Source organism: Vulpes lagopus, chromosome 2 (genome assembly GCF_018345385.1).
Source record: "Vulpes lagopus strain Blue_001 chromosome 2, ASM1834538v1, whole genome shotgun sequence".
Taxonomy (NCBI): Eukaryota; Metazoa; Chordata; class Mammalia; order Carnivora; family Canidae; genus Vulpes; species Vulpes lagopus.
In genome coordinates, this window is record NC_054825.1 from 168,630,303 (window position 1) to 168,650,127 (window position 19,825).

Below are 19,825 nucleotides of genomic sequence, written 5' to 3' on the forward strand. Positions count from 1 at the left end.
AATAAATAAAATCTTAAAAAAAAAAAAAAAAAAGAGGCAGAGGAGGCAGGGGGACAGGAATAGGAGAGATGGCAGAGAAATGTAGACAGACAAACAGACAGCCCAGAGGGGAGACACAACACAAGAGAGCAGAAGATCAACACATGAGACAAAAATGGAGACAGAAAAACCAAGAGAAAGAGATGGAGATGTACAGAAGGATAAGATGCAAAAAGGGAAATACAGGAACAAAAAAGAAAATAAGAGATAGAAAAGCAGCCTCGGGAGGAGGTGGACCCATATCAAGCTGCAAGGGTGGGAGCGTATGGGGTGAGGGGCCACTCCAGGGGACCCCGGCTGGGTCTCCCAGAGTGCACAGGCGCCTCCAAGCAGGGTGGGGGTGGGGTGGGGGGCAAAAGGGGATCCATACCGGGGCAGGACTCAGGTCCCAGCGCTCCCAGGTGTTGGCAGAGAAGTTGTACAGGACCAGATCCCCCAGGGCGCTGTTGAGGTCCTGGCCTGTGGAGAGGCAGACAGGCTCAAGCCCTGGCCACAGGCTGCCAGGCCGCCAGACCCCAGACATGCATCCCATCTGCTCACCTCCAAACACGGCCAGCAGCCCCGGCGGGGACAGGAAGGCACCAGCCGCCCCGATTCGGGCCGAGAAGGCAGGGTCCCCGGCACTCACATTGTGCCACCAGCCAGCGCCCTGGTTCTCCCACAGGTGCAGGTCACAGGCACGTCCCAGGAAGCCAGGCTCACAACGGCATGGTCCCAGGGGCTGAAGGGACACAGGTGCACAAAGGCAAGGATAGAGAGAGAAAAAGAGAGAGCCAGGGGGAGGAGAGACAAAGCCAGAGTGAGACACATGGGACAGAAAGGGAAAAGGAAAAAGATGGGATGGAAAAGGAGAGATGAAATAAGAGCCAGGAAGGAGACAGGCCAACAGACGGAGGAAGAAAGGGACACAGAAACAACCAGATGGGGGCACAAAGGTAGAAAAAAGCAGACAGACTCACACACAAAAAAAAGGGAATGGGAATGACAGAAGGCCCCGGAGAGGACAACAAGGAGAGACAGCAGGAAAGGTTGGAGGAGGACAGTGGTGAGGGCAAGGTCAACCTGGGCTGGAAGACCTCAATATGGGGAGGTGAAGGCAGGACAGCTCAAGACGTGCCGCAGCCCCAAAGCTGGATGTGCACGGCTGAGGTCCGAGGTCAGTGGTCAGACGTCAGGGCTGACAAAGTGGCTGGGTGGGAGGATGGAATTGGGCCCAACAAGAGGAAGGCAGGTGTTCACAGGTGAGAGGTAGGTTACAGGCAGGACAGAAGTGGGCTCAGGCAGAGAAGGGGCTCCAGGTGAAGGTGGGATATGGCTGGAGTGACAGGTGGAGGCGGGATCTGTGGGTGATGGCAGGATCCCAAGAAGCGATGGGGTGGCTGTCACAGGAGAGGGCACAGTGGCAGGGGAGTTTCAGGCAGGGGTTGAGGCCGGAGATGGAGTGGGTGAGATGGCCACCACTCAGGGGCCCAGGGAGACACAGCTGGGGACAGGCTCACCGAGGCACAGGTGCCATGGCTGCCGCAGTAGGCTGGGCACTCCTGCAGGCTGCAGTCAGGGCCACCCCAGCCAGGCTCACAGGTGCACACGCCGGGGGCCTGGCACTGCCCATGGCCGCTGCAGCCCCCGGGGCATAGGGTGAAGCGAAAGGAGGCGTTGAAGCCCAGCAGGTTGTAGTTGGCATCGCTGAAGAGATGCAGCAGCATCTGCGGGCACAGGATGGACTCGGCTCTGGGGCCTGGACTGGGATGGTGGTCTGCTCCTGTGCCCACCCCACCCTGGGGAGCCCCACCTCCTTCCTTTGTCTCTCCACCCTTCTCTGCCCTTGTATCCTTTGGTCTGACGTCAAGTCTCTCCTGCTGCCTCTTTGCCCCTCTTTTGCTTCCTTCTGTGTATTAAACCCCCTCTCTCCTCCAAACTCCACCTAGACCTCCAGCCAGAACCCCACAGTCCAGCGCCCCCACAGTCCCCCCACCACAGTCTGGCCCCACCAACCTTGCCTGAGGAGGCCTCGATGGGTGGAGGCCGAGTGCTCCCACTCAGACTGGCAAGCAGGGGCCCTCGGGGAGAGTCACCATCGTACACGAACAGGTAGTCGTAAGTGCATTCCGTGTCCAGGAAAAGGAAGTCCAGCAGGATCCGGTGCTGAGGGCTTGGGGCTGGGTGGTGAGAGCACAGGGGCCAGACTCAGATGTGCATCCCCTCCCTGTGCCTCCATGTGCCCCTACCCAAAAGTACCAAGCCATGCCTGGTGATGTTGGAGGCCCAAAAATGAGTCAGACCTGAGCCCCGCCTTCAAGGGGCTCCTGGTCTCATGGCCCCGGGAGATCAGAGCTGTGACAGCAAGGACAGGAGCCAGAGAAGGAATCCCAGTGTCAGTCCTGGAAAGGACTCCTGAGACCAGGCGCCGAACCTCCCACCACTCAGATGGGAAAACTGAAGTGCCCCAGAGAGAATCCCACTCCAGTGGTCACATGGAGCTCTTCTTGTTTATCTCTGAGCTTCAGACACTATACCTGGGGGGCAGGGTTCAGACCTGAGCAGAGAAGCCTACTCCCAGGTGGGAGGGTCCCCTGTTCCAGGCTGATCAGAGTTCCACGGGAAGAGGCCAGTTTCTTCCCCCTGGATGGGCCAAACCTCGGAGTGCCAGAGGTCCTCTGGGCCCTCATCCAGGTCTCATCTCAGTTTGTCCTAGTAGCTAAAGGCACCGGCTTGAGTCAAACCGCCTGCGCTCACATCTCGGCTCTGCCACTTACCAGCTACTAGCTGTGGGCTTGGGCAAGTCACCTAACCTCTCTAGATCGGTCTGTTCATTTGTAAAGTAGGGTTATAACTGCACTGAGGTCGATTCAAAGTTCTTGGCAGCTCCTCCCATCGAGAGGGGAGGGCTGATTCTTTGCCGTTTGTATCCAAGACCCTCAGAAAGATGAGCTTATCAAGACAAAAGAGCAGGATGGACACTCTGGCACTCGCACAGCTAGATCAGAGAAGCCTTGCGCCTTCTACCTGAACATCACAGAATGCTCCTTCTCAGAGCACAGCTGTCAAGCTATGAAAAGCCAAAGCCACATGGAGGGGCCATGTGTAAGCGCCCCAGCTGACAGTCCCTGCTGAGCGGCCACCAGCTGCAACTGCCAGCCCTGTGAGGGAGCTTTCTTGGGCATGTGACCCAGGTGAGTGTTCCAACAACTTAAGTCCCAGCTGACATCGAGCTAGGACCACCGGAAAGGCCTGGCCCTTCCTTTTTTTTTTTTTTTAATTTTTTTTTTAATTTATGTATGATAGTCACAGAGAGAGAGAGAGTGAGAGAAGCAGAGACACAGGCAGAGGGAGAAGCAGGCTCCATGCACAGGGAGCCCGACGTGGGACTCGATCCCGGGTCTCCAGGATCGCACCCTGAGCCAAAGGCAGGCGCTAATCCGCCAGGATCCCCTGGCCCTTCCTAACTCTCATCCCACATCCCACACTAGGGGCTCAAAAGACTAGACCTGAGTTTCAGCTCTGCTCCTGACCTGCTGGGGGACCCTGAGCCAGCCCCTTCCCCCATGCCTCCAGCACACCCATCTGTATACCAGAGATGCTCATGCACTACTCACTAGCTGTGTGATCTTGGGCTGGTTCCACAGGCTCTCTGAGCCTCAGTTTCCTTGATGTAAAATGAAGATATTCTCCCCACCCACCAAGGCTGGTGGGAAGATTCAAGATGGTGACTCTAGGGGATCCCTGGGTGGCTCAGCGGTTTGGCACCTGCCTTCGGCCCAGGATGTGATCCTGGAGTCCTACATCGGGCTCCCTGCGTGGAGCCTGCTTCTTCTTCTGCCTGTGTCTCTCCCTCTCTCTCTGTGTGTGTCTCTCATGAATAAATAAATAAAATCTTTAAAAAAAAAAAAAAGATGGTGACTCTAACATGCCTGCCCAGGCCTCGTCCTCTCCCACCAGGACCACTGATTCATTCAGCCTCTCCCTGGCCTCCTGTCTTGCCCTGACCAGGGTCCCTGAGATTGTTCCAACTTGGCATTTGGCCATGGCCCCACCCTGTTCAAAAGCCCTCCATGGTTGGGGCACCTGGGTGGCTCAGTTGGTTCAGTTTCTCTTTTTTTTTTTTTAAGATTTTATTTCTTTATTTGACAGAGAGAGGGGGCATGCACTAGTAGGGGGAGCAGCAGGCAGAGGGAGAAACAGGCCCCCCACAGAGTAGGAAGCCCCAAGTGGGGCTGGATCCCAGGACCCCAAGATCATGACCTGAGCTGAAAGCAGATGCTCAAACAGCTGAGCCACCCAGGTGCCCCAAGTGTCTGACTCTTGATTTCGGCTCAGGTCATGATCTCAGTTGAGTGTGGAACCTGCTTAAAATTCCCTCTATCAAAAAAAAAAAAAAAAAAAAAAAAGATTCCCTCTATCCCTGGTTCATTCCTACTTTCAGCACCAAAAAAATAAAGAAAGAATAAAGCTCTCCCTCTGCCCCTTCCCCCTATGCTTGCTAGCATTCTCTCTCTCTTAAGAAAAAAAAAAAGCCCTCCATGGTTCCCCGCCATCCCGAGGGGAAAGTCCAGCTCCCAACCCCGTGTTTAAAGTCTCATCTTGGGCAGCCCCGTGGCTCAGCGGTTTAGTGCCGCCTTCAGCCTGGGGTGTGGTCCTGGAGACCTGTGATCGAGTCCCACATCAGGCTCCCTGCATGGAGCCTGCTTCTCCCTCTGCCTGTGTCTCTGCCTCTCTCTCTCTCTCTCTCTCTCTCTCTGTCTCATAAATAAATAAATAAAATCTTTAAAATAAAATAAAGTCTCATCTTGGGGATCCCTGGGTGGCTCAGTGGTTTAGCGCCAGCCTTCAACCCAGGACGTGATCCTGGAGTCCCAGGATCATGTCCCACATCGGGCTCCTTGCATGGAGCCTGCTTCTCCCTCTGCCTATGTCTCTGCCTCTCTGTGTGCGTGTGTGTTTCTCATGAATAAATAAGTAAAATCTTAAAAATAAATAAATAAATAAAGTCTCATCTTCTTTCATGTCTCCCCACTGCTTGCAACTCCATCAGGAGCTGGGAGTTTGCACTAAGCCTCTCCCTCTGTCTGGAGCACATACTCCCTTCACACCAGCAAATTTCCCCACCTCCTGCAGGAAGTCTTCTCTGATGCCACCTGGCTATGTTAGATGCCTATCTTGGGGGTTCTCACTTTCCATTGTAACCTTCATTCCTCTGAGCCAGAACCATCTATGTCTGGGTCTGTCTCCTCTACATCCAGGGAGGCCCAGAGGGCCAGGCCAAAGGCTAACTCATCTTAGGGTCCCTCCCTGACATTAATCAACACAGGGTCCAGCACTGAGCAAGGGCTCAGGAAATGCTGGATGAAGGAATGAAGAAATGCACAAAAGAAAGAATACTGAAGTTGGCAGCTCTCCATCAGGTTCTGATCAGAGCCCCCCCGCCCTGCCCCGAGAACATCACATAGACCCCAAACCATGGTCTGGAGAATGAAGAAGAACCATTTAGCCAGACCAGGCAACCAGACCTCCCAGAATCTTGCCAACCTCAACTAAAATCACAACAAGCTCAGTTCCCAGGATCACAACAAGTACATCTTTGTCATGGACATGCCAGAGGCCAGCTCACCATCTGCTTTCCCCAAGTTCCTAAGTTCAAAATCTCCTGCTTCCACCCAACATGGCCCCATCCCCCATGTCTTCCTGGACAGAGCTCCAACCCCAAAACGCCCTGGTTTTCTTTTCTTTTCTTTTCTTTTTTTGAAGATTTTATCTATTCACGAGGGACACAGAGAAAGAGGCAGAGATATAGGCAGAGGGAGAAGCAGGCTCCCCATGGGGAGCCCAATGTGGGACTCAATCCCAGGACACCAGGATCACAACCTGAGCCTAAGGCAGATGCTCAACCACTGAGCCACCCAGGTGCCCCTATTTTATTTTTGGATATGTATTTATTTTAGAGAGAGAGAGAGAGAGAGAGAGCCCACAGGGATGGGAGGTGGAGGGGCAGAGGGAGGAGAGAGAAACCCAAGTAGACTCCACGCTGAGCACAATGCCTGACACAGGGCTCAATCTCATGACCCTGAGATCAGGACCTGAGCCAAAACCAAGAGTTGGACACTTAAGAGCACCTGGGTAGCTCATTTAAGCATCTGCCTTCAGCTCAGGTCATGATGCCAGGGTCCTGAGATCAAGACTGACATCGGGCTCCTCACTCAGTGGGGAACCTGCTTCACCCTCTCCCTCTCCCCCTGCTTGTGCTCTCTCTCTCTCTGTCTCTTTCTGTCAAATAAAATCTCTAAAAAAACCAAACACTTAACTGACTATGCCACCCAGGCACCCCAACCTCTTGCTTTTCTTTTTTTTTAAGACTTTATTTATTCATGAGAGACACAGAGGGAGACGCAGAGACATACGCAGAGGGAGAAGCAGACTCCCTACAGGGAGCTCAATGCTGAACTCGATCCCAGGACACCAGGATCACGACCTGAGCTTGCTTATTCATGATAGATAAGAGAAAGAGGCAGAGATACAGACAGAGGGAGAAGCAGGCTCCCTGCAGGGAGCCCAATGTGGGACTTGATCCCAGGACCCCAGGACCATGACCTGAGCTGAAGGCAGACGCTCAACCACTGAGCGACCCAGGTGCCCCAACTCCCTGCTTTTCAAAAGCAGAATGCCTCTTATTCATGAGGATGTTCTGAGGACTAGCTACAATAAAGCATGAATGTGGTACAAAAGGAAGTGGGTCAGCTGCTTATTTTTAAAAGATGGGGGAACATGTTGGTTCTCAAAGGTGATAGGCAGTGGGGAAGCACGGGAGATCAAGAGGATCTGGAAGCCGCCTGGACTCCCTCCTACCCCAATGTCCAGGCAGCTGGTCCCCAAGTCTCACTGGTGAAATTTCCCCAACATCTCTCAGCGCTCTCTCCACCTCCTCCATTTCTGCCCAGTTCAACACCCATCCTCTCCTGCGAGACCAGCACACCAAGTCTCCAGTTCACCCCCTACCAGGCTGATGGCTCAAAATTCTTCTGTGGCTCCCCACCTATCGCAAGAGAAAACGCCAAGCTGCTCAGCATGACTTTCTTCCCCTGCTTGTGGCACCCTCCCCACCTCTCAGCCAACAGTCCAATCAGACCAGGAAAACCCAGACATGGCTCCAGAGACACACCTGCCTCTCTTTTGTCTTCACAGAAGCTGTTCCTTTTTTTCATACAATAAACTCCTATGAATGCTTCAGAACTCTACTTCAGAGGCTCCTCCTCTGTGACCCGCCCCAGGAGAATACTCTCAACCCCCTAAGCCCATCTACCCAACCCCCCTACCTCCTTCTGTCTCAGCCCTGGACATACTGTGGGATGAGTGTCTGCGACCAGCCTTACCATCCCCAACCAGGCTGGGGCTCTATAAGGCCAGAGAATGAAGTGTCCATCAAACACATACATATACTTCCCATTCTATGCTCACCCACACCCCCAGACAGGGATGGCTCCCAAGCTGGGGACAGACACACTGGTCCCCAAGAAACATGCTTCATCCATACCCCACGCAACAGCCACAGAGACCTAAAGCATAAATCAGATCACGTCCTTCCCTGTTCAAAACCCTTCCACAACTCCCTGGATAAAGACCAAGGTCTGCAGCCTGTAAAGGGAGGCTATGCATGATCTGCACCATCACACCTCTGGCCTTTGCCCAGAACCTCCTCTGGAGGACTCTTATTTCTCCTTGGACACTAGCTCCTATATCCACTGCCCAGAAGCCTTCCTGGACTTCTCCATCCCCTGCCTTTGGACTCCACTACCACCACCCTACTGCCCTCAGGGTATAGCTCAAAATCACAAAGTCCTCCACCCTCTGGCTCACTGTCTTGTATTCTGTGTCCTAGCACACTGGATTTCTAGTTTCTCCAAAGCATCATCCTTCCTGCTTCCAGGCCTTTGCATGGGCTATTCTCCTGGCCTGGGGTGCCCTTCTGTTCCCTCCTACACAAGCCTCTGATCTTAGCTACAAGCCAGGCTAAGTCAGAGGTCTTCCGAGCTTCTCACTCTCTGGGGTGGGTTTGCTCCCCACAGTGGACTAGGAACCCATAAGGATAGGGATGGGGCCTTTGCACAGGCTGTTCCCTCTGGAATGCTCTTCCTCTTCCTCTTGGCTGATTACTATTGGTCCTTTAGATCTCAGCTCAGACATCTCTTCCCCCAAGAAGCCCTCTCTCTTCTCCCAGCCTCCAGGCCAGGCATTTCCTCTGGGCTCCCACAGGTTCCTGGGGTTCTTCCATCACAGTCCCAACCCCTCTGGATTGTCATTGTCTATTCATGTGTTTGTCTTTCCCACTGGATTCTAAGCCCCAAATCATCACAGATTGCTAGGGTTGTCCTGGTCTCTGTTATGTCCCAGTAGCAAACATGTCTGGCACATGAATGACTGAAAAAAAAAAAAAAAAAAACAATGTCTTTATCAAAGTACTTTAAAAATAACAACAGTATAGGGACACCTGGGTGGCTCGGCGGTTGAGCAACTGCCTTCAGCTCAGAGTGTGATCCCGGGGTCCAGGAACTGAGTCCCGCATCAGGCTGTGAGGAACCTGCTTCTCCCTCTGCCTATGTCTCTGGCTCTCTCTGTGTCTCTCATAAATAAAATCTTTAAAAATAAGTAAATAAATAAATAACGACAGTATAATTCTAATACCATTTATTGTGTACTTACTATGTGCCAGGCCTGTTCAATAGTGTTCTCATTTAATTCCAACAACCCTATGAGGGCAGAACTAGCGTGAACCCCACTTGGGAGGAGGGGAAGTGCCTGCCCAAATTCACAAAGCTAGTGAGAAGTGGAACCCAAATTTGAAGCAGGTGGCTGGGCTCAGAGCCTGAGCTGGTAACAGTTATTCAGAATAACTCTCATTGATGCTCTTGGCTTGTAACTGTCCATCTGGGTCTGGGTGCAACTCCCCCACCAGACTTCAAGGCCTTCCCAGGGCAGGGCCCAGGTTGGCTGCTTTTCAGAGCAAAGGGCCTAGACCAGAACCGGGGTGTGGGAATGCAGTGAGTGGGATTAATGAGTGCACAAATGAATGAATTAGCGAATGGGTGGGTGTGTGACCCACGCGGCCCCACTCACCCTCGATGAGCCACTCGCAATTGCCATTGACGCTGTAGTTGCCCGCACCATCCGTCACGAAGCCTGGAGCCTCCCGCAGCACTTGCCGCTGCCCCTTGCAGTCCCCTGCCCGGGCCCCAGGGAACAGCGGCCCCAGCAGGGCCAACGGCAGAGCCAGCGCCACGGCCAGAGCCGAGCCCAGGGCCATCGCGCCTCCCGCAGACTCTTATAGACGGGACAGGCCTGAAAGGCCGGGAGAGGAACCTCCACGCGGCGTGAGGCCCCGCAAATGTGACCTCTATAGACGGGACATGGCCTTGTAGACCCGGGAGGTCGAGGAACTGCAGACCCCGCGACGGGGACCGCCGCTGCAGACGGGCTCGGGAAGTCGAGGAGTAGGCCCTATAGACCCATGCAGGGACCTGTAGATGGGGTCGTTATGGACGGGGCCGACCCCTAGGGACCGTGGGAGTCCCTCATAGTTACGGGCCCCCATAGGCTAGCTGACCCCATAAACGGTGTCCAGCAGTTACGGACTCGGGCCGCTGCAGGCGGAAACGGACCTTATATACGGGTGGGTCCCCAGGGGGCGAAGGGCTCTACAGCCCGGCGGGGGCCTCCATAGAGGGTGCGGGTCGTGCCGGGCCAGGCCTGGAAGGTCCGAGAGAGACCCCTCCAGCCGGGGGCGGGGCGCGAGCGGGTGTCGGGGGCGGAGCCCGTCTGCAGGGGCTCGGGCCTGGACCCCATAGACGCACTCGCTTGCTCACCCACCCGCGCCTCCCTCCGGAGCCGGATGGGCCAGATCAGAGAGACGAGGGGACGCTCGGGCCAGAGCGGCCTGGGAAGACCCGCTGGGAGGACGAGGGGGCGGGGGCCGAGCGGCCGCTGTGGGAGGAAAGATGGAGAGGAGGCGAGAAGCGGCGGAGCCGCAGGTCAGAGCGGCCCTGGGAGGACTGCGGAGCATCCAACCCCACCCCTCCACAGAAGGAGACTTCCGGAAGCTTCCCCGCCCATTTGCTCCCAGACGCGTGCGCAGCAGTGACCTCCTCCGTCTGCGAAGAGAGAAGTACACATGCGCAGTGCGAAAGTCGTAAGCCGGACTCGGGGTACAGGTGGTTGAGCAAAGTCTGTGCCACTGGAGGGCGCCTCTAGCTCTGACTGGAGAAGAGACGGCAGAATTAAAGGCGGTGCAGTGAAGAGGGTTCTGGTAGACGAATCGCTCGTTCAGTGCTGCCGGCGTCTGGGCCGACGTGAAGGCCAGGTTTATGCAGGCCCCTCCCAAAATGCCATTTCACAGATGGACACACCGAGGCCCAGAGCCGGGGCTGGTTCACGCTCCGCCCCGCCTCTGAGCACTGGCAAGATGTAAAGAGGCCATTTTATAGATAAAAACTCAACGAATCCGCTTTATTTTGGCAAGAAGGGAGAAAGTCTTTCTGCCGGGGACCTGAGGGAGGGCCCCCGGATGGAGATAGGGGTGGGCAGAGCTCGGGTCCGAGGTCACAGAGATCCAAGGGAAGGTTTGAGTCGAGACCAGATTCACAATTTCCGTCCCAGGAGCAATGGCTCGGGGTCGCGGAGTCCTGGAGAGTCACGCGCAGGGTCCCGGCGATCGTCACTGGTGTTCCGGGGTCCGGCGGGATCAGAGGTCTCGGAGGGGGCCAGGGGGCCGTAGGTCTCGGAACAGCGGGAGCCCAGAATCCGGCGCCGCTCGGGGCAGGGGCTGAGGGAGGGGACGGGGAGAGCGGCTCCCGCGGGACCGTTTGGCACAAAAGTCGGGGGAACGGGAGAGGGGAGCGGGCCAGTACGCACCCCTACCTGGGCGCGCGGGGTGGGGAGGGTCGGGAAGGCCTGGGATGGCAGAGCCCTGGGGCCGGGATAGAGCGGGGATCCGGAGCCCGGCCGGGGCCCGGCGCGCGGCCCATGGGGCGGGGTGGGCAAGGGTGCTCAGACCGGGGGTGCGGAGCCCCCGGCCGTGTGCATGCTGAAGTATTCGGTGAAGCCGGTGTGCGGCGCCGCCGTCTGGGGCACGAGCGGCTGGTAGGGCGGCGTCGGGCCATCCCAGCTCGGGTCGGCCGCCTTGGGGAACCGAGCGGGAAGGGGCGGGGAGGCCGCGCCCGGCTCGGCCGTGGTCACCACGCGGCCCCTCGGGGCCACCGCCGCCGCCACCGCCGTCTCCTCCACCTGCTTCCCGGCCTGGGAGGGGGGTCAGGGTCAGAGGCCGTCCGGGACCCACGGGGGGCAGATGCGGCCCCGAAGGCCCGTCCCCCTCCCCGCAAAGGAGCCCCCCTCCCGAGGTGCGGGCGCAGGTGTCAATCGGGGAAGGAGCGGGTGGCCGGGCGTCTGGGCAACGGGGCCAGGTACTCAAGGGGCGGCGTCGGAGCGCGCGGGGCGAACTCCCGCGGCGGCCGGGGGGTGGGCGGGGAGCCGCGGAAGGCGGGGGGCGGGGGCACCGCGCGTGGCGTCTGCGGGGGCGTGCGCAGCAGCGCCAGGACCCAGTCGGGCAGGGTGGGCGCGGGCGCCGGGGGGCGGTCGCGGCGCGGTGTGGGGGCTCGGGGCGTGCGAAAGGCAGGGGGTGGGCTCAGGCGCTTGGGAGAGGGGGGCGGCGGCGGGGCCGGGAGCGGGGTCAGGTACTCCAGGGGCGGCGCCAGCAGCTCCTCGTGCGCCGGGGGCGCGGGGCTTACGGAGGAGGCGGGCGGGGGGATGGAGAAGAGCTCCGTGAAGTTGGGCACCGAGTCGCTGATGAACGTCACGTTCCCATAGACGTGCTGCGGGAAGGCCTTGTCCGTGGATTGGCTCCCTCCGGGGCCCGGGGCCCCGGCTGAGGCGATCTGCGACGTGCGCACGTGGTACGGGAAGTTCTTGTTGGCCGCCGATGGGCGCGTCATGATCTGGGGCGAGAGCCAGGTGCTGGTTGGAGAAGTACTGTCCAGGCCTCAGGCCGTCTCCATAAACACGGGGTCCTAAGGATTCCCCTTCACTTGACATCCCCCACGCTTCCCTGCCGCCCTTCAGCCTGGATTAGACACCTACTCTGAGCTCTCACCGTGCCCTAGCTCCGACCTTTTTTCCTCCCTCAACCACCCTGCGATGTTTCCTCCATCAGCCCTGATCACTGACTTATCGCTGGCTGGTTAAGGGTCAGAGCCTTTCACTGTCCAGTATGATAGCCACTAGCCATATGGAGCTGTTTACATTTATATTAATCAAAAGTAAACGAAAAGTTTTGCTTCTAATTACACTTGCCACATTCAAGTGCTCAGTTGCCACACGTGAATAGTAGCTCTTGTACTGGACAGCACAGAGTTTAGAATATTTTCATAAACACAGAAAGATCAGTTGGACAACACCAGATAGACTCTATAGAATGTTAACTCCATGAGGGCAGGAATTTGTTCAGTTCCCTACTGAATCCCCAACAGCTAGAACAGTACCTGGGCTCATAGGTGCTCGATAGGTATTGGTCAAATGTAGAGATGTGTCCCCAGTTAGTCTAGTAGGTCATGGGGGCAGGGACTGGGTGTGCAGCCCATGGGAACCTAGCACAACCCCCCCACCCCCACCCCTCCAAGGTTGTGCTCAGTAGGGAACAAGGAACTGTGGAATGCCAGAGGTGGAGCAGTGCTGAACTAACAGCGTTTTTAGGAAAGAAAGCAGCTGAACGTGAAATCTAGCTAAAAGGGCACTGCATTTCCATGTTCGGGCTAGCACCCTACCTCTCGCCCCACAGCTCACTGAGTATGGGATCTGGGGCATGTTGATAAAACTCCCTGAGCCTCACTGGGGAAAAGAGGTTAGAAAGATGAGGAGAGGGTAGAAATGCAAACCCCTGGTGCAGAGCTTGGCACATGATGGTTCCCAGCATTTCTCCTCTCTCTGTTCCTTTCAGACTTCCCACAGAGCTTTTATTTTTTTATTTTTTTTTTTCCCCCGCAGAGCTTTTAGAAGTGCTGTCCTGGGAAGGTCAGTCTGTACTTAAGTCAGGCTCTGGGGTGGAAGATGGGGGACTGGACCATCTGTGACTGAGTACATTCCCTCCCCAGGTCCACGTTGTGGACCTCTAGGGTAAGGACCTATATCTCTGTCCAGCCCCCTCTGATGGTATGCTGGGGAAGGACTGGGCTCAAGTCTCTGACCTAATACCAAATGCTATGGAGCCCTGGCAGGTCACCTCCCCTATCTGGGCCTTAGCTTCTAACCCTTTCTGTAGAGTGGGTTCAACAACCATTATCCATCCTGTCCTGGGGCTGCTCTGACAATTAAACAAGGCATACAAACATATAGATGAATGAACTGTCACCCAGAAGGCCATATAGGATATAAACCAGGGCAAAGAGGTTTGGTGCTGATACTCTCTTGATATCATTCAGATCTAGGCCTCCTGGGGTCCCTCCCTGGCCCACCCCACCTGCTTCTTCCTGGACAATGGCCTGTGATGGCAGATGGGAGAATGTGTTGGGGAAGAGTATAGTAGTGACCAAGGAGTTTGGGAAAGGTAGTGGGGTGGGATACAGAAGGGAAATGTGAGTCTGGGGACACAGGTTCCGAATAGGAATGGAAGGGGGCAAAGAAAGAGGGTAGAGTTATTGGACACCCGACTGGTTTAGTTGGTACAGCATGCAGCTTCCTGATCTCAGAGTCGTTGAGTTTGAGCCTCACGTTGAACATAGAATTTATTTAAGAAAAAAAAAAATGGAGCAGTAGGGTTGGGGAAGAGGGCAGGACAAGGTAGGAGAGAGGAATAAAAGAGGGTGGACTCTGGGGGGTATATCAGCCTGCAGGCTCTCAGTAAATGTCTGTTAGATGACTAAAGGAATGAAGTGAAGGAAATGGATGGAGAGCTCAGAACAGAAGATTCAGAAAGATCAGGGGTGGGGACCCTCACGTGTCCCCCGCCCATCAGGCTCCCACTCCCACCTGGATGCCCTTCCTCACCAGGAATACGCCATGAGCATACAAATGGATCCCCAGCTGGATGCCATTGACAATCTTCTCCCGGGCCCACTTAGGGATCCCAAAGTTGGCGATCAGGGCCATGACAGGAACCGCAAAGAACCTAAAGGGAAGGTACTGGGTCAGTAGAGACACTGTTCTGCCCTCCTCCCCACCCCATGGCCCCAGCTCCCCTGCCATGCACACGCACAGGGCCCCAGTGGGTCCCAAACCAGAAAGAAGTCAGTGTGACCTTCAGAAGCCAGACGTTAAAAGGGGCCAGGAATCCCACTAGCCTGGGAAATTCTGGAAGGAGAGACTAGGTTGAATTTAACTCAGCTCCACCCCACCCCAAATCCTAGCACCTGATAGGAAATCAGAAGGTGTCTGGTGAATGAATGAACATAAGGACTTACTGCATCTCCCGTATATAAACTCATTAACTCTCACAATGACTCTATGAGGCAAGTACAGTTTCTATCCCCACTAAACAGGTAAGGAAACCGAGGCAGACAGAAGTTAATTGATTTGTGTGAGATCACACAGCTTACAAGCTTTGGAACTGGGATCCAAACCCAGGCAGTCGGGCTGAGAATCTGTCTACGGTCCTGCTATGTTACATTGAATGATTAAAAAAAAAAAGTTACAACTAACTTTCATTGAACACTTATTATGTGCCAGACCCAATATTACCAACGCATGCTCAAGATAATCCTTTCTTTACAGGTAAGCAACCTGAGGCACTTTTTTTTTCTTTTTTAACTTGGGAAAGTAATTTTTTCCAGGCCACAAAGTGAGTAAGTGGCAGACCCTGGCACAGCTGCCTGACTTGAAAGCCCGTCAGCCTCACTGAGGAGGGTCTGAGAAACGGATAGCCATTTCTGGGAGGCCCCAGGAGACAGGGACAGGTTGGGGCCCCAGCACGTCTCACCAGAGGGTGTAGGCAGCAAAGAAGGGCACGTAAAAGGGCTGCTTCTCCGGGAAGTGGCGCAAGGAGATGAGCACGGCGTAGCAGAACCACACGTAAGCCGCCACCTGCAGCCCAATGAGCCCATAGCCCGCCGGCGACTCATACGTGTACAGTACCTGGCCCGGGTCAAAGAACTGGACCCAAGGGAGAGGGTTCATCATAGCCCTGACCCCCTGCCTTCCACACAGGGGCCCCAGACCCCACCCCTGGGCACCCAGGGGGCAGAGGTACTTGGTCAGGACAGAAGCAGCAGGAGAGCACAAAATGGAAATAGAAGCATGTAGAGAAGGGCAGCACATTTCCTACCAGGGGCCCAGCATGGGGCTAGACACCTACGACACATAAGCTTTTCCATTTGCATCCACTTGATGAAGTTAGGTCTTATTATCACCCCACTTCACAGATGGGGACACTGAGGCTAAGACGGACACCTTTTGGTCAAAGCCGAGGTGACATAAAGCCTCAGAGGAGCCCCCTGGGACAGGTAAGACCCTACTAATTTTACAGAAGAGGAAACAGGCTTAGAGGGGACGGGGATTACCAGAGGTCAGCTAGCTGGGAGGTGAGAGAGCTAGAGTGGCATCCAGGTCTGTGGGACTCCTGAACTCTCAAGCATGACATCGAGCATAAATGTGACAGACAGCGAGAGACAGAGGGAGGAGGAAGAAGGCTCCTCAGAGACGGGGAAGAGGGGAGGCAGGCACTCAGAGAGACAGATGGGCAGGCAGAAATCGCAGAGTGGGAGAGAGCGAGCCAGCAAGGGTGCGATGTGGGGAAGGGCTGGCAGACAGGTGGAGGAGGTGGCCAAAAGCTTTGGGTGGGGTGGGGGCGGGTGGCACTCACCTTGGCCTCATAGATGAGCAGCACCACGTGGGTAAGGGTGTACAGGGTCATGTAGACCGACAACTTCACAGAGCCCGAGTGGCTGATGCGGCCCCTGGCGGCCAGCCATGAGGGGAGACAGCAGGGGTGGGGGCTGTCAGGGAGAAGCAGGCAGCCACCCCCCAGGTCCACCCAAGTGCCCTGTTCCCTAGCCCCACCACACCTCCCCCTCGCATGCCCTCCCGCCCCAGCCTGGGCACCGTGTCACCGTGAATCCCTTCCCCAGAAGGATGAGCATCAGCAGGAAGATGAGGAAGCTGGAGGAGAAGAGCAGCTTGGCTGGGAGAAGGGAGGAGAGGGCGTCTCAGACACAGGGCTCAGAGAGAGCCCGGGCACCCTTCCCCGGCCCACTTCATTCTCACCCAAGATCTTCAGACTCTCGTTGCCAATGCCATCAGTGGCATACTGGCCCCAGTAGATGCAGAAAAACAGGAGGCTCAGGACTGAGGGGAGAATGGGCGGAGGGAGGAAAGACAGAAACGGGCTTTGGGGCATCACTGTTCCCTAGCACTGTGATCCAGATGGCCAGAACCCCTCCTTCATCCCCATCAGGATTCAAGACTATTTACTCCCACTGATGTCCTGGGAGACTCCTGAGTTCAAGCCCCAGCCCCACCTCTGCAGGACCCAGATTCCAGGCCCACAGGCCCCTCCTCCCTCAGACCCAGATGTCCAAGTCCCCAGCCCCTCCTCCCTCAGACCCAGGAGCCCTTCCCCCAGTCCCTCCTCCCTCAGACCCAGGAGTTCTGCCCCCAGCCCCTCCTCCCTCAGACCCAGGTATCTGGACCCTAGCTCCCTCCTCTGACAGAACTCAAAGTTGTGATACTCTAAACCTCACCCTCCACTCCTGCTGCAGCCATGAACATTTTATAAGTTGTGTGGAGTAACTGTCGACCTTTCAGCAAATCTAGAAGAGAGGGAGGGTCAGGTGGTTCACAGACAGGAAGGAAAGTAGCTCATCTACCCCAGTCCTGCCCCCCATAACTCCTAACCCCACCACTACCACCATGTCCTGGACTCACATCCAAAGTAACAGGAGAGGAAGAAGATGAGGATGAAGATGAGAAGGAAAGTCACATCCGTCTCCAGGATCCCTGCCGATTTGGAAGAAGGAGGAAATGGTAAGGTCAGGATAGCCATCCCTCAGCAGGCATTCCACTCTGACGTCCTCAAAGATCCTGGCTTCTGGGTCCCCCTATGCTCACCAAACTCATCAGCCGAGAAATGCCGAGTCCAGAAGGACTTGCCATTGGTGAGGACCATCTCGTACTCCAGCTGTAGCCCATCTCCCTGTGGAGAGTGTGTTGGCCTAAGTCAGGGAGTGGGGGGGAGGGGTGCTGGGCAGGCAGGGGGTCGGCAGGAAGGCAGGAAAGAGAAGGCCCAGGTGACCGGCCCAGCCCCTTACCCCACACTTGCTGAGTGCGATGTACCACCACCTCTCTCGCACTGAGCGGAAGCTCCGGCCACTGGAGCAGCTCAGGTAACGAGTTCCCTCCTCTGACACTACCTGAAAAGGAGCAAGAAGAAGGCTGATGCCTGTCTGCACAGCCCTGAGGCTGTCGGCCTTCAGCACCTGCCCACTCCCAGACTGGGCCCATACCTGACAGCCTGACCAGGCGTACTGGGTGGTAAGGTTGATGACTTGGTTGTTCTCAGGCCTGATCACCGACTCCTTGGCCAGGCAGTCCTGGGGAAGGCAGGGACTTGGTCACCCTCTGGCCAGTCTCGACCTTCTCCTCCCTCCCATGTAACCTCCTCACAGCCTTTACCTTGTCCCCTGCCTTGTACACAGCCGGCCACTGGGATGGGTCGTCGAAATAGAGGAGGATGTTCTGACAGCACTTGGCCTGTAAACCCAGAGCTTTTGAAGTTTGGGGAAGTGCGGGGAGCTGGGCTGGCCCTTGCCTCAGGAGGCCAAGGGAGTTCCCAGCCTCAGCATGGAGACTGGCTGGGGAAGGCTCACCTCAGGGTATCGGAAACGGAAGTCCAGTCGGCCGTAATCCGAAAGAAAGCAAAACCTCGTCAGGAACACCCAGTCCTGGAAAAGGGGCCCAGTCCGAGTCCTTTGAGAACTCCCCTGGACTCCATAGGCCTTCAACTTTCCTTCCCTACCCTTCGGTACTTGGTTCCCAAGAAACACAAGGGGACCAAGTTACCTCCCAGATCCTTCTGTGATCCCTTCACCTTGGGTCCTGGATTCTTGCCTCAGATGCCCCCCACCCAAGTTCCTTCTCCCCTCAAACACTTCTCCCGTTTTCCAAGTGCCTTGAGAAAGACCCTGGAGGCCAGATCCCCACCCTGGCCACGTTCAGTCCTAGACTCCACCTGACTGCCATCCCTCCCTCCCCGGGGGGTTATCCACACACACGCCCCCACGGTGGTCCCAGAGACCATCTCGTGCTGGGGAATATTCCAAACGGCTCTCTCCCGGGCCTGAGCAGGAGTGTGAACTCCAGGCTCTCCGCGGAGTGAAAAGTGCTGTCCCTTCAGCACCACCTCGGCGTCCCCCCAACCCCCACTCCAAACTCCGACTCTCCCAACCCGTCCCTCCTCCCCGCCCAGCTCTGACCTCAATGTCCCTCCTGCAATCCCCAAGTCTCTTCCCGACCCCACAGCCCCTCTCGGCCTCAACACTGACCCAGCCCCCCCACCCCGTAACCCTCAGCCCCGTTCCCCCCCCGCGGCTCCCGCGGCTCCCGGGGGCTCCCCGGGAAGGGCGGCAGGGGGCGGGGCGGCCCCCCTCCCTTCCCTCGCGTCCCCGGGGGCCCGGCGGGCGGCAGGGGAGGGCCCAGCGCGCTCACCTCTTTGGAGCTGAGGTTGCCCCGCACGTACTTGGCCCGGGCGCGGGGGGGCAGCGGCAGCAGCAGGAGCAGCAGCGGCGGCAGCAGGCGGCGCAGAGCGGGCGCGCGCGGGGGCTCCATTCCGCCCGCTCCGGGCCCCGGCCCCGGCCCCGGCCCCAGCTCCGCTCCGGCTCCGGCCCGGCGACGGCGGCGAGAGCGCGCGGGCCGGCCAGCGCGCGCCCCCGATTAAAGGGGCCGCCGGGCGCTGCGCTCCCCGCCCCCCTCCTCGGGGATGGCCCGGCCTGGCGCCTTCCCAAGCGGTGTGACAGAGGACGCCCCTTTCCTAGCCTCTCCACCCCGCCCCAGCCTCAGTTCTCCCCTCTGGGGGTGTCCCTGATACCTCTGGCTCCCCGTGTCCTACGCTGAACTCCCGTTGCCCCAGCCATGCCTCCTCCTCCAGACTGCCATCTCGGGGTGACCCCCAACCCACACACCCCAGCTCTGTCCTGACTTCCCCCAGATTTAGTCCCCAAACTGCTCTTTGATTGCTCATCCCCGCCCCCATGACAACCATCCCCAGCTGTGTCCACCCGCGATCCCATGGGCTCTGTGAAGTGCCCACAGGGACACAGAAGAGGGAGAGGGCACACCACTTGTTCTGGGCCACAACCACTACACTCTGTTGCCTGACCCTGTCCAGTCGCCGCTCACCAGGGTGTGAAATCTGGCTGCTGTGAGGCAGAAGAGGTGTTGTGAGAAGCCCAGAGCAGAGTGAAACCAGCCGCCTGGGTTCAAAACCCAGCTTTGCCACTTTCTCATTAGACCTCCGCCAAGTCGTGTGATCTCCCACTTCAGTCCCCTGCCGGCTGGTTCCAACCTTATGGTTTCCCAGTGGGCAATGAGGATCCCTGGAAAGGCTTAACAGAGTAGCATCCAAGTCCCTCAGCTTCGTTTTCCTGATCAGATTCCAACAAACATTTCTAGCTTCATTCCTCCCCCTTCTCTGAAAAAAAAAAAAAAAAAGTGCTGCTCCTCAAAATATCATTTTAAAAAACTTTGTAAGCCAGGGGCCAACAGGAAACATAAGTGCATGAAACACTTCAGTGTAAGAGAGTGTGAGCCCCATGAAAAGGCGGCC

The 19,825-nt window shown here is 56.7% G+C and overlaps 2 protein-coding genes across 5 annotated transcripts in view; both read right to left on the bottom strand.

Annotated features, from left to right (window-relative positions):
- The window catches only part of MEGF8 (multiple EGF like domains 8), a 42,102-nt gene extending 32,013 nt beyond the window's left edge, over positions 1–10,089 (bottom strand). For both annotated transcript variants that reach the window (XM_041743454.1, XM_041743453.1), the window contains exons 1-5: positions 9,145–10,089; positions 2,035–2,198; positions 1,539–1,745; positions 580–760; positions 410–498 (exon numbers count right to left, since the gene is read on the bottom strand). In XM_041743454.1, coding sequence (XP_041599388.1) covers positions 410–498; positions 580–760; positions 1,539–1,745; positions 2,035–2,198; positions 9,145–9,331 — 828 coding nt within the window. In that variant the 5' untranslated portion in view covers positions 9,332–10,089. The remainder of the gene's footprint in view (positions 1–409; positions 499–579; positions 761–1,538; positions 1,746–2,034; positions 2,199–9,144) is intronic.
- A 411-nt stretch (positions 10,090–10,500) lies between these two features.
- On the bottom strand, positions 10,501–18,866 carry TMEM145 (transmembrane protein 145). 3 transcript variants are annotated; one of them, XM_041743457.1, is made up of 15 exons: positions 18,709–18,866; positions 17,871–17,945; positions 17,677–17,754; positions 17,508–17,594; positions 17,313–17,414; positions 17,113–17,197; positions 16,930–17,001; positions 16,746–16,814; positions 16,270–16,350; positions 16,108–16,186; positions 15,869–15,962; positions 14,987–15,159; positions 14,059–14,179; positions 11,808–12,014; positions 10,501–10,846 (listed from the first exon to the last, which is right to left on the bottom strand). In XM_041743457.1, the coding sequence occupies exons 1-15, from the start codon at positions 18,826–18,828 to the stop codon at positions 10,766–10,768; spliced, it is 1,524 nt and encodes a 507-aa protein (XP_041599391.1). In that variant the 5' UTR covers positions 18,829–18,866; the 3' UTR covers positions 10,501–10,765. The 3 variants fall into 3 exon arrangements, with proteins under 3 accessions (XP_041599391.1, XP_041599390.1, XP_041599389.1); XM_041743456.1 differs by having other exon boundaries at positions 10,501–11,319; XM_041743455.1 differs by lacking the exon at positions 10,501–10,846 and having other exon boundaries at positions 11,183–12,014.
- Positions 18,867–19,825: the final 959 nt, after the last annotated feature.

What these genes read in the sequence shown, in the direction of transcription:
- TMEM145 (XM_041743455.1), bottom strand. Translation starts at nt 18,828, where the DNA reads ATGGAGCCCCCGCGCGCGCCCGCTCTGCGCCGCCTGCTGCCGCCGCTG. An exon ending in ACGCCTGGTCAGGCTGTCAG is followed by an intron (nt 17,415 to 17,507) that starts GTATGGGCCCAG and finishes GCTCCTTTTCAG; the next exon opens with GTAGTGTCAGAGGAGGGAAC. An exon ending in TTTGCTGCCTACACCCTCTG is followed by an intron (nt 14,180 to 14,986) that starts GTGAGACGTGCT and finishes CCTTCCCTTTAG; the next exon opens with GTTCTTTGCGGTTCCTGTCA.